The sequence below is a fragment of the Arachis ipaensis genome, chromosome B8 (genome assembly GCF_059453495.1).
Source record: "Arachis ipaensis isolate K30076 ecotype BB chromosome B8, ASM5945349v1, whole genome shotgun sequence".
In the NCBI taxonomy this organism is placed as follows: domain Eukaryota; kingdom Viridiplantae; phylum Streptophyta; class Magnoliopsida; order Fabales; family Fabaceae; genus Arachis; species Arachis ipaensis.
This window is the reverse complement of record NC_142443.1, coordinates 141,208,048-141,221,410: the sequence shown is the minus strand read 5'-3', so window position 1 is coordinate 141,221,410 and position 13,363 is coordinate 141,208,048. Positions and strand designations below refer to the sequence as shown.

Sequence of the window (13,363 nt, the reverse complement as noted above, 5' to 3'; positions counted from 1 at the left end):
AGAATGGTACAAAATAGATTATGTTTTTGAATTTTCACTCTATGTGCCTTCATATCGAAAACTTAAGGGTAGGTACGGTTTATTCATGTTAATTGTGTTTTAAGAATATATAAATTAATTTATCATAAAAATATATTTTTTTATATTTTTAATATATTAAAGGTTTAATTATTCTGCTGTAGTTTCACAAAATTTTCAATTAAGTCCTTATATATATATTTTTTTAATTGAGCTCCTGTACCAATTTTTTTTTAATTGGGTCCCTATATTTTTTTCCTTTTATTTAGGTTCTTGTATCAATTCTTTTTTTTAGTTGGGTCCTTATAAAATTAAGCCAATTACTACTAAGAGGGACTTAATTGAAAAAAAAATTAGTGCAGAAACCTAATTAAAAAAAAAGTATAGAGACCTAATTAAAAATTTCACAAAACTATAGAGACAACAGAGTAATTAAACCTATATTAAATACATAAAAAATTTAACAAGTTTTTAATATTTTTTTTATAATTTTTGTTAGGAGTCAGGACACAATTCAGTAAAATTTTTTAATATTTTTGTTCTTAGCATTTAGAAAAAAAAAATATTTTATATTGTTTATCTTATATTATTTTTTAAAATATAAAAAGATAGATCAAATAGTCTCACTATTTCACATTTCAATGATAAATTTTTCTTTTTCAAATTCCTAAATAGTACTTTTAAAGTACTAACAGCTAGCAATTTTTTTAACAAAATAGCTCAAATAAAAATGAAACATTTCCAATTGAAATGAGTGCAATTTCAATTGCATAAGATAGTATTTGATAAGTGTATTAAGAAAAAATGGGAAAAAAATTAAGATGAAACAAAATAGTGTTTGGTGGTGATATGCATGTCATAGTAATTATCTTCCTATTATCATTAGACTAGTCAGAAAAAAAATGTTAAAAAAATTTTAACCATTCATAAAAAAAAAACGCTTAAAATAAAAAAATAAAAATTTAACTAATATGTGTCTTTAAAACACATGATAAATTTATTTTTAAATTTTTTATTTAATAAATATAAAATAAATACATTAAAAACTTAAATTTTTTATATTTTTAATAAAAAAAATTAATTTATAATTTTTAACTTATACTCTTAAAACATATGATAGATAAATCCAAAAATTAAAAGTTATACTTTGAAAATAGAACGAATATTCAACCGACCTTAATTGAAGTGTTTATTTAAAGTCTACTGTACTAATAAAAGGACGGAAACATAAGTGTATTAAATTTCAAATGAACATGTTGACCAAAATACCCTCAGCACTTATTATATAAACTTCTCTAACCATGCACCAAATGTCCAAAACAAATTTCACTTCATTAAATCATTCAACATAAAGGCTTGCATTAAAGATTCCGGTAAAACTCTTACATTGTCTTTCAAATTTCAATCATATCTGTTCCTTTTGCTATGACATGTATATATTCAACGAACCATAAGTCTAAGTTATTTGAATTATTTAGGGGTTGTTTATTCAGAAATTATTTTTAATATGGAAGGAGAGATGGTGTTTTGGACTTTGGTTGAATATTGATATTTAAAGTGTATTACAATAGTATGGAAATCATTCAACACGTCTCCCACGTGTTGGCTAAGAAGCTGCCACGTGTCCAACACGCTCCCCACGTGTTGGCCAGAATGCTGCCACGTGTCCATCACGCCCCCCACGTGTTGCAACACGCCCCCCACCTGTTGGCTTCCCATCCAAAAAATCCACCCATCTGTAATTACACTAAATACTCCCATTTTCAACAAAAACACTAATATTTTTTCCATACCAAAAAAAATTAGCCTTGTTTATTTTGTGTTTTTTTTAAAGTAATTTCTGTTTTTAGAATTTTATAAAAAAACAAAAAATATAATTTTATTAATTTTTTTTATAAATACATTTTACGTTTAGTTTGTATTTTTATTTTTTATTTTAGAATTTTATGAAAAAAATAGTGAAAATAATAATTTTTTTTTGTTTTTGCTTAATAAATTTTTAAAAATAAAAAATAAAAACACAAACTAAATGCATCATTAGATATTATGTTCTTATTTTTACAAAATAAAAAATTAGTAGCTGATTTTTGGCCGACAGATTCCAGTTTGAAAAAATAACTTAAACAATAAATGACTATATTAAAAGTAGTTTATAATAAGTTATTTTGTGTTTGGATTTTTAGTTCTAAAAGTACTTATTTTATAAAAATGTGATAAAAAATAGCAGTATTACGAGAGAAGTCATTTTTTTTAACTTCTTTATAAGCTCCTAAATAGCTTCTTAGAAAGCTGCAATTTGGTTTTGAAAATTGCACCAGATATTAATACTACTACTTTTCATAAGTGAAAAGTCTAAAAAAGTTATTTTTGACACTTCCCAAACGGGCCTAAATGCTTTCAAAACTATTTTTTTTTTATATAATTTCTTAAATCTCACACACACATTTTTTTCCCTTTTTTCTTCAGAAAGGTTATTAATTATCTCAAGATGGAAAATGGGCATGGCTCAAAATTTGAACTTGTTGTAAGGCAAATAGGAGAACCAACAAAAGTGAAGCCTTCAGAAGAAACACAAAAGGGACTCTATTTCCTTTCAAACCTTGACCAGAACATTGCTGTTCCAGTTAAAACAGTTTATTGCTTCAAATCAAGTTCAAGGGGGAATGAAGAAGCTCCACAAGTAATCAAAGATTCACTCTCAAAGATTCTTGTCCCTTATTACCCCATGGCAGGTACCTTGATTCTAAGCAAAGAAGGGAAGCTTATAGTGGATTGCACTGAAGAGGGTGCAGTGTTTGTTGAGGCTGAAGCAGAGTGTAACATTGAAGACATTGGAGATTTAACAAAACCAGATCCTCATAATCTTGGCAAACTTGTTTATAGTGTTCCTGGTGCAACCAATATTCTTGAGATGCCTCTTATGACTGCTCAGGTTTGATATACTTTTTTTTTTTTAATTTAATTTATTTACCACCAAAATTAGTATCACCAAATTTTTCTAGAAAAGTATATGTCAATATGCATGTTTTTGTGGTCCTTTATATATTTTCCTTAGCTTTCAATGAAATTTCTAAAAAAAATATTATGTGTAGGGTGTTTTTGGTACAAATAACTTAATTATCCGTCCAAAATTTGATCCAATCTGATTATATTAGTTTTGGACTCGACAGATAATCCGATACAATCGGGTCAGACCCAATCAAATCCGATATTAATTGGTTTGAACATTGGTTCTGGAATCGCAAAATCTAAATCAACCCGATTAGTTTAATATTAATTAAAAAAATAAATAAAATCTAATAATATATATGCAAATTTATTTCTTAATCCTAAAGTCTTTCAAATTATAATAGTTATATTTAAGTTTGAATCGATGATTTATTTTTTTAATATTATTATTATTATTATATATTTATAGTATTAGATGATTTTTTTCTAATTTTTTTTAATTTTTTTTTTAAATTTCATATTAAATCGGATAATTATTTCGATCCAATTCGAATTTAATTGATTCAAATTGGTTTTTTTTTTTGGTGACTATTCAAATTGGTTTAAATTCACTCATTAAAAATAACAAATCAAAACCAATCCGAATCAATTAAATTTAATATCGAACCAATCGACCCATGAATACCCATTTTTGTGTTATCCTCTTTTACATATCTTCTATTTTTTAGTATTAAAATCGATTGATAAAAAGTGATATAAATATTATTTTTTTTATTTTTAATATATTCATTCAGCCATATATGAAAAATCGAATCAATGTTTCAAAAACCATACATTTCCATAAATTATTTGTTGAGTTCAAGTATCTGATAATTAGAGTGAATATTACAATATTAAATAAGTTAATTGATTCTAAAAAAATATTAAATAAGACTATTTTATTATTTAAATTATATTTTAATTTTATATTTTATATATTTAATTTAATCTTTTCATTTTACTTAAAATTTTGATTTTTTTTAATACCTTAATCATATGTATATCTATCACTTTTCTATTTGTTTCTCTTCTTTTCCATTGTATCTCACTCTTTTGCATAATTTTTTTCTCACATCCCTTCCCTCCTGATAAAAATGTCTTCTTCCTTTTTACCCCTCCACTTTCTCCTTACTATATACAACAATTCACCCACATAATTCTCACTACTTTAGAATGAATAAACACAATACATCTTTCATTCCTTGGGAGTAAATACCCAATTCGGTCTTTATTCATTTTCACGAAAGATAAAGTAATTTTTATATAAAACAAAAAAGATATTTTAACTATCAATTTTTTTATTTTAAGACAATACAATTCTTCTGTTAAAAAATTTATTAAATAATAATAAAAATTAGTTTTATAAAAATTTTATTTGTATTTTGTGAGAGTTTCAAACTTATTTCTTTTGGTTCTCACGATATTTTTTAATCTGATAAATCAATGACTAATCTATCATAAACAAACTAATGAATTAATAACTAAAACAACACAAATTAATTCTTTAACCTATTTTTAGTGTCTAATCCTTTTAACATAACAAACCAAACTAACAAGACAATAAAAAAAAAAGAAAACAAGAAATTCACTTTGGCTACACATAATGAATCCGAAAGTAACACTTTATTTGGATGGAAGATGGAAAATGGAAGGAAAGAAAATATGAGGAAAGAAAATGAAAAGAAAGAAAATAAAAAGAAAAATTGATTTTTTTTTATGTTATTTGAATGAAGAGAAAATAGATAGAAAAAAAAAAGAGAAAGAAAATCATAACCAAATGAAATTACATTAAAACCTTTTATTTTTCTTTTGTTTTTTTAACACCATGGATAAAATAGTAATTTCACTTTCACTTTGTGTATTATCATCCATTTTCATCGCAAGAGTGAGAGGAAAACTTGAGAGTAGGTCCATACCATTTTTTTTTCTTTCTTTCCAATTTCCATTGTCATCCAATCAATGAAAAATGAAGTTTTTCATCTATTTTTCCTCTTTATATTTTCTTTTCTTACATTTTCTATTAATCCAAACAGTGCCTAATAGAATTCATTATGTGTATGGCTCAGCCCAATATTTTTTTATATATAAATTATCCTATTAATAATTTTGTGTCATGTTAAAGTACACATGAATGCATGATATTGCTGAATAGTGATTTGATATTGCACATTTCCACATATTGATGATGTGACATGTTATTAATAAATTTTACATAACTTGTGACATCATCAATTGATTAATTGCTATTTTATTAGAGACTAAAATGACGTAAGTAAATAAATTTGCAGATTATATATCAACGCTTTTAAAACTTCAAAGCCGAATTAAAATACATTTACATTTTGAAATATCAAATAGACTATTTTAATTTACTCTTTTAAATAATGTACAAAATCTAATATTCAACCAACTAGTTTTCTTTTATATTAATTTTTTTTCGGTCAATATCAGTCAATTTTTTTAAAATTATTTTATTTATTTTAAATTTTAAATTTTAAATTATAAATTTTTAATTTCAAATTATAAACCTAAATATAAAGTTGGCTAAGTAAAAGTTAGTTTTTTATATTTTTTCGTATATGAACTATATTATATTAGGAAAAGTATAGGATACTAATATATTATCTGCCAATTTATTGTCAACAATAATTAATTATTGTATTTTAAATACATATATAAAGAGACATATCCAAAAAATATATATCTATAAAATAGACATTTTTATTAGACACATCCACGAAGACACTTTCATTAAACACAGTTATAAATAAGAGTTGGCAAAAATTGACAGAAATGCTGTTAGTAACGTAGCGGGACCGATTATATTATATCTTTGTTTTGAACAAAGATTTCAGTTATTATGTTCCTCCAACGGTCTCATGAATTGAACATGTAGATTTCTTATAAAACAATATAAACCTAAAAAAGGTATTGAATTAAAAATGATGTTTCAGGTGACAAAGTTCAAATGTGGAGGATTCAGTTTGGGACTAAACATGATCCATTGCATGAAAGATGGAATATGTGCCATGGAATTTGTGAATGCATGGAGCAATGTAGCCAGAGGCTTGAGCTTGAAGGTTCCTCCATATCTCGACCGATCGATGCTCAAAGCGCGCGACCCTCCCAAGATTGAATTCGAACACACAGAATTTGAGCAGATAGAAGATGTATCAAACACTAACAAGCTTTATGAAGAAGAGATGATCTACAAATCATTCACCTTTGACCCTCACAAGCTTGAACACCTCAAGAAAATGGCTACCCAAGATGGGGTTTTGAAGAAATGCACAAGTTTTGAAGCACTATCAGGCATAACAGCTAAAATCTCGATTTTAACTCTTAAAATATTTTGATATTATAATTTTAAATGAGTTAGTCGATTTCACAAAATTTGAATAAATAGTCAAATTAATCTTCGAAAAATCACACATTTTTTAAATTAGTCTCAAAAAGATTTTTTATAATCAAATTTATCCTTTAAAGATTTTAAATTAGTCATTCTGTCAGTTCTGTTGCTAATATCGTTAAAATTTATTGATATGACACGTTAAATGACACTATAACACACACCTAGTAATCCTAATTGTCAATTTGTCAGTTAACATGATAAGTTTATGAAATTAGATCAAATCAATCTAAAATTGAGCGATTCCAATACTTCAAATTCTCTCCTTAATTAGGTTTTGATTTGATATAATTTCATAAATTTATCATGTTAATAGTCAATTAAGACTCCTGTGTGTGTTGTAGTATCACCTAACGTGTCACATTAACAAATTTTGACGCCCTCGACAAAAAAATAATAGAAAACTAACGCGATTAATTTAAAATTTTTGAAAGACGAATTTGATTAAAATATTTTTTTAGAGATAAATTTAGAAAATGAGTAATTTTTTAGGAATAAATATAACTATATACCCTATAAAATTTTTATTAAATCAGATAATTTTACGATTTAAATCTTGGTACGATTTTATTTTTTACATATTTTATTTATTTCTCTAATTTTACGGAAAATCTCGATTTCCTGCAGGATTTGTATGGAGGGCTAGATCTGAAGCCTTAAGAATGAAACCTGATCAAAAGACTAAACTACTCTTTGCAGTTGATGGAAGGTCCAAATTTGTGCCACCAATACCTGAGGGGTACTTTGGGAATGCTATTGTTCTAACAAACTCTCTTTGTAAGGCTGGTGAATTACTGAATAGCCCTTTGTCATATTCAGTGAGTTTGGTTCATGAAGCAATTGAAATGGTGAATGATAGTTACATGAGATCAGCCATTGATTATTTTGAAGTCACAAGAGCAAGGCCTTCTTTGGCAGCTACATTATTGATCACAACTTGGACAAAGTTGTCATTTCACACTACAAATTTTGGTTGGGGTGATCCTTTGTGTTCCGGTCCTGTTACTTTGCCTGAAAGAGAAGTTGTTTTGTTCTTGTCTCATGGCCATGGAAGGAGAAGTATTAATGTTCTTTTGGGTTTGCCTGCTTCTGCCATGAACACCTTTCAGGAATTGGTTAACCAAGTTTGATCGGATATCGCGCGCTTGATTTGTGTTTTCGTTTTCTATTTTTATTTTTTTAGAGTAAATCTCGAAAATAAATAAGTTTTCGATTAAGTAAAAATGAATTCTGTTAGGGAGTCAATGGAATATTTGTACAATGTGTATAATGGGTTGATTTTGGGGTTTACCAAGAATCAAAATTCTTGATCTTTTGGATCTAGAGTTTTGATACCATGTCATGATACTACTTATCCCAAAAACTTCAGCTAATGAAAAAAAATAACACTAATAGTTATATCTCTAATACTTCCCTAAACCTCAATTGTACATATTGTACAAATATTCCATTGGCTCCTATACTTTCTCATTAAAAATACAAAAATGTCCTTCATTTTTTAAAATGTAAGATATATAAGTCTCTTCAAAAGATTGATTTGTCCTTATATATTTTGGACGAAAGGACTTAATATCTCGTATTTTAGAATGTAAAAAATATTTTTGTATTTTTAATTAGTTAATAATTTATATATTTTCGAATTAAAAAGTAAAAAATCTATTTATCTTTTCTCTTATTTTAAATATTTTTTGTTTTACATTATATTTTTTTTTAATTATAAAAAATACTAAAAATAAAGATAAAAAATAAAAATACAATCAAACGCATTCTTAGCGGTTTAAAAAAAAATATCTATTAATTTTTCATTTGACATATCGATAAATACATATATGTAAGATTTACTGATACAAATATGTGTGGTTATTAGTAGTAAATTACCACATTGTACTAGGCCTTTGATGATATATTTTATTACTAGTTGTTTTACTCAAATTTTTGTTCCATTGTTAACAATAAATAAATCAACAATTTTCGAGTTTTGTTTCACAATCTTAATTCAAGGAGCGGAAACGACTTCTTTTGTGGGTGTCTCAAAGTCTCAATTGTAGTTTCGAAAGTAAAATTAAAGATAAAAAAGGAAAACATACAAGGTGCCGGAGGCAAAGTAAAATGCAAAAATTAAAACAAACAGGAAATTAAAAAGAAGATGAAAGAAGAAACATGAACGTAAAAGAGAAAAAGACGTAAAAGTAAAGAAATTTTATTAATAAAAACTGAAAGAAAGCAAAGTACAAGTGTTTGAGTTCAGAGGAATTACTTAAGATTCCCAATTTTACTCTGTGATGCCAAGGGACTGAGAGCGTTTTGGGTCTCTAAGTGTTTTCTAAGAAGACCTGAACTGATTACAACGTGTTCCTAAAGCTCTATTTATAGACTAGCCTAATCTCAATGGGTAGTTACTCTTTGTACACCACTTGCAGGGAATTTGAATTTCTTGTAGCTGTTCCCGCACTTCTTGCTTGCTGTTAATTTCAAAATTTAAATAAATAACTAACTATCAAATGATCTAACTTAATTTAAAATAGATATAAATATTATATATAGGAATATTACCAAACAACTAATTATTTATTTTTATAATTTTCTTATGAAAATAATATTTTGTCTAACAAGATGCTCCCCAAGATTTCTCACTTGAAGATATGCAATGATTGAAAGTGAGAAAACTTAGTTGTTTATTGACATTTTTTTATTTTTGATATTGAGATTCAATTGACATTTTAGACACATCCGCTTGACAGATTAAATGCCTACTAGTAATAGACTTAACAGAATTTCTAAGTCTATAAAATTTTTTTACATTAATAGTTGAACTGTCAACGGGGTCTATTCTTTTGTATAAAATTTTTAAGTGTGTCAAATGATATCTGTTCTAATTTCGGCACATTAAATGTGTATCAATTGACCTTTGTTTTGACCTTTAATATTTCAATTAAGAGTTTTTTTTTTTTTTTTTTTTACACACACTGTCATTGTTTTAATTGACACAATTTTCCTAACTTCAGAAGTAACAAAATCTTAACTTCGTGAAGTCGTTTCTTTCATATGTTAAACTCCAGGTGTCAATTAAATTTGATAAAATTTCTAATCCTATAAAATCTCCACACTAACATTCTAATAGTTTTGACTCCAAGCGCTAAAAGACTCAACAGAATTTCTAAGTCAATTAGGCTTTTGTATTTATGAAGTACATACCCAAATGTCAATGAGAGATTATTTTTGTCCAAGATCTTAAACTTGATGCATTTTTTTTTAAATAAAATCATTCATATCTATTTTACACATCTCAATACTTTCAGGATTAAATGCCTTGGTTTCAACTGTTAGTGGCTTGACTCCAGGATTATACATCCTGAACTCCACATGCATCTCATCATAGTAACATGTACTATTATCAGCAGGAACTTCTTCCACTCCTCCATCTTCATTCCAGAAAATCAATTTTTGATGTAAAGTTGATGGAATAGCACCCATTCCATGAATCCAATCTCGTCCCAAAAGCAAGTTAAAACCAGCCTTTGAAGGAACCACCACAAATAGAGTTGGCCTATTGACAGAACCAACCTCAATTGACAGCAGAACCACACCTCTAACAGAAGAAGTCTTTCCATTAAAATCTGTCACCCCAATGCTACTTTTAATCAGATCTTTTTCAGTCTTTCCAAGCCTTCCCATCATTCTTTCAGGCATGAGATTAACAGCAGCTCCCCCGTCAACCAAAATCTTATTGACTATCCTTCTGTCAACACGAGCCTTGATATGCAGTGGACGCAAGTGTTCCTTATCATTTTCAGTAGGCTTCTCAAATAATCCTCCACCACACATATTGTCGTCTAGCAATAAACATTCGCTTCCAGGAAAGACATCATAACAATCATCTTTTAATGACTCTACTTCCTGGACTTGACTATACTCCTCAGGCAGTATTGACACCACAGCTATAGGTTGCTTAACACCAAATATTGCTTCTAAGCTGTCATCAAAACCAGTGTCAAAATTATCAGTAATTAAATCTTCATCATTTTCTCCCTTGTTTTCAACCATCACCCTCTTTCCAACAAGATTCTTCTTGACATTTTTATTGCACTTAGGGTGATTAGAAGAATTGCCTGTTTCTACAGACTTGGCCATGGTTGGCAAAGGAGGAAAATCTACTCCGTGTCCCTGGTATGGATCCAAAGGAACATACTCAGGCATATTCTCTTTCTGCTCAAAAGTTGTAAAAGGAGAATATTTGGGAATGTTTTGACAATTTGGCCAAGGAGAATAATTAGGAATCTGCTGCATGTTAGGACTATAACAAGAATAAATTGGCTTAGAGGGAATAGGCGCATTTTTTGGAATATATATACTACCTCCGTCTTGTGCATGGTTCATGTTCCATAACTGAGACTCATAGTACCTGGGCTTGAAAGGTCTAGGCTTCACCCATTTGTTTTTTCCTCTTGCAAAAGCAGTAGGTTGATTCTGCACATTTCTCACATTCTGGACCCATTTATTGTTTGAGATTTTGGTGGGAGGAACCCTTGTCTTTTGAGAAAATCCATCAGGTCTTCCATCAATCATGACCACAGTCTTCATCTTCTGGTTGACAGGTTGTACTCCAGTGTTGTTGACGCACTTGTTCAAAGGAGTTTGTCCACCCAACTTTTGTTTTCCCTCGGCTATCTTCCGCTTTAGCTCGTTAGTTTCATTCTCTTTTTCAGCAATCTTCTTTCTCAACTCAGCCTTTTCTTTCTCTTCAACTTTGTACTTTTCAAACTCTTTTGCAGCTTCCTTGTCAAAAACAGCATTGCACTTTGGGCACATGGCAATGGTGCTGTCAGATTCTTTAATTCTTAACAAAAAATCTAACAAATCCTCACCAGGATGCGGATAAACTGGCTTCTTATCTTGTTCAAAGACTCTCAGGTCTTTATTTTCATTTTTAGCACTAACCATCGTGGCATCAACTTCTACCATGTTGATTGACAAATCGAATGGCTCAACATAATTTGAGTCAGCAGCAAATGGTTCAGTGTCCACCTTCATAGTAGTTTTATCTTCAAACTTCAGTCTTCCCTCCTCAATTGCTTTTTGTATCAAATCCCTGAAACGGACGCAATTGTTAGTGGTATGAGAAAATACTTGATGAAACTTACAAAATTTCTTATTTTTTATTTCATCAGTTGTAGGCATCTTTTTTCCTTCCGGTAAAATGAGCTGCTTATCTTTTAATAAAACTTCAAATATTTGATCTGCCTTAGAAATATCAAAAGAATAAGTCTTATTTTCAACTTTAGAATAAGAAGAAACTTTTTCCTTTCTTTTAACAGGCTTCAAAGACTTGCATATATAAGGAGGACCCCCACGTAATTCCGCAATATAAATCTCTTTTTCATCTGAATCACTACTATCGGAAAAACAATCAACATATGCAACCTTTTTTGAACCCCTTTTAAAATTTTCTTTTTCTTTCTTAATTTGTTCTATCTGTCTTACTCTCTCAACTAATTGGAAAAGATCTAAAGTATGTTGATTAACAAGTTTCTTCCTAACTCCGAATTCTAGCCCATTAGTGGCCATTTTGACAACTTCAGATTCTGGAATCGGAGTAAAACATTTATTCCTCATGTTTCTAAACCGCGCCAAATAGGTATCAATGGATTCTCCTTCTGCACGTTTGACAGAGAATAAATCCGTAAGACTAACTTTCAATTCACCTCGGAAAAACTGATCATGAAAATTTCTCTCCAACTGCGCCCAAGAATGAATAGAATTTGGTCTCAAGTTAGAGAACCATGTAAATGCATTTTTTGTTAAAGAAGAAGGAAAGTATCTCATCTTGAGATATTCATTAGAAGCTGCTTCCCCAATTTCGACAGTATATCGAGCAATATGCTCTACTGTAGATTCATTTTCTTCTCCAGAAAATTTTGTAAGGGATTTTGGAATCTTCCAACCCCTTGGGAGCTCTGCTTGTTGGACACACTCAGGAAAAGCAGACACAAAATATGGCCTATTCAAGCAACCAACATTAAATCCCAAACGGTTTAAAACTTGTTCAACATTTCTTGCTAGATTATAATGCCCCCTAAGTTATTTTGTCTAAGTCTTTCTAACATATCATCAGCATTTTGACCCTGTCTAGGCATATGAACATCATAATTAGGAATTGCTCCACCGTTCTGATTGACATTATCAAATCTTAAACCCAAGTTATCATTTTCTTCTAAATTTACCACAGTAGCAATCCTATTGACTTGCCTATTTAATTGTTCAATTCTAGTGTTTGTGTTTTCTAGAAGAGGATTTAAAACTGTCACCATTTGATGAGTTAACATGTTTACTAGATCATGGTGGCTTTCATCCATCTGCTGCCTAATATTTGCTAAAGATCCCACAGTTTGACTAGGTTGATTAACATGCATTGCTCTTGACATGTCAGGAAATACAGGTCTGGAATTTTCTACCCTAGTGACAGTGGACGTAGTAGAATTAGATGCACTGTTATTTCCTGTATTAATAGCATGTGAAAAATTTTGTTGTGATACGTGTGAACCTGGCACCCCAAAAACAGGTACATTTGACATGCCATATGGATTTTGATAAAGAGGATTTTGAAAAGTTGAGTAGAGAGGCACAGGCAATCCTTGTGTCACCATGGAGGGGACATACCCCGGTGGCAAGCCATATGGCGGCCACCCCATGGTATTTATGTGAGTTGCATTTAACCCTGTATGGGCATGGCCAACGCCATCATGCCTCACTGACATCAAGGTAGGCTCTGCATTTGAAATCACAGGAGAATTCTCGGATTCATTTCCTCTAATCTCATCACTAGAAATAGAAGAAGATGCTGCAGAAGTATTTGACATGTCAACTGACGCTGATTTCCTTGGCTCTGGACGCACAAATTTACCACTGCGCAACCACATGCAAATTCAAAACTCTTGATTTTTCTTTTGA

At 29.4% G+C, this 13,363-nt stretch overlaps 2 protein-coding genes across 2 annotated transcripts; one reads left to right on the top strand and one right to left on the bottom strand.

Annotated features, from left to right (window-relative positions):
- The first annotated feature begins 1,330 nt into the window (after positions 1 to 1,330).
- On the top strand, positions 1,331 to 7,807 carry LOC107614070 (omega-hydroxypalmitate O-feruloyl transferase). Its single transcript, XM_016316296.3, has 4 exons — positions 1,331 to 1,391; positions 2,485 to 2,950; positions 5,961 to 6,318; positions 7,043 to 7,807. The coding sequence occupies exons 2-4, from the start codon at positions 2,507 to 2,509 to the stop codon at positions 7,543 to 7,545; spliced, it is 1,305 nt and encodes a 434-aa protein (XP_016171782.1). The 5' UTR covers positions 1,331 to 1,391; positions 2,485 to 2,506; the 3' UTR covers positions 7,546 to 7,807.
- Positions 7,808 to 9,667: 1,860 nt separating this feature from the next.
- LOC148550095 (uncharacterized) lies at positions 9,668 to 11,446 on the bottom strand. Its single transcript, XM_088495931.1, has one exon. It carries the CDS (start codon positions 11,444 to 11,446, stop codon positions 9,668 to 9,670), a length of 1,779 nt encoding a protein of 592 aa, XP_088352057.1.
- Between the last annotated feature and the right edge of the window lie 1,917 nt (positions 11,447 to 13,363).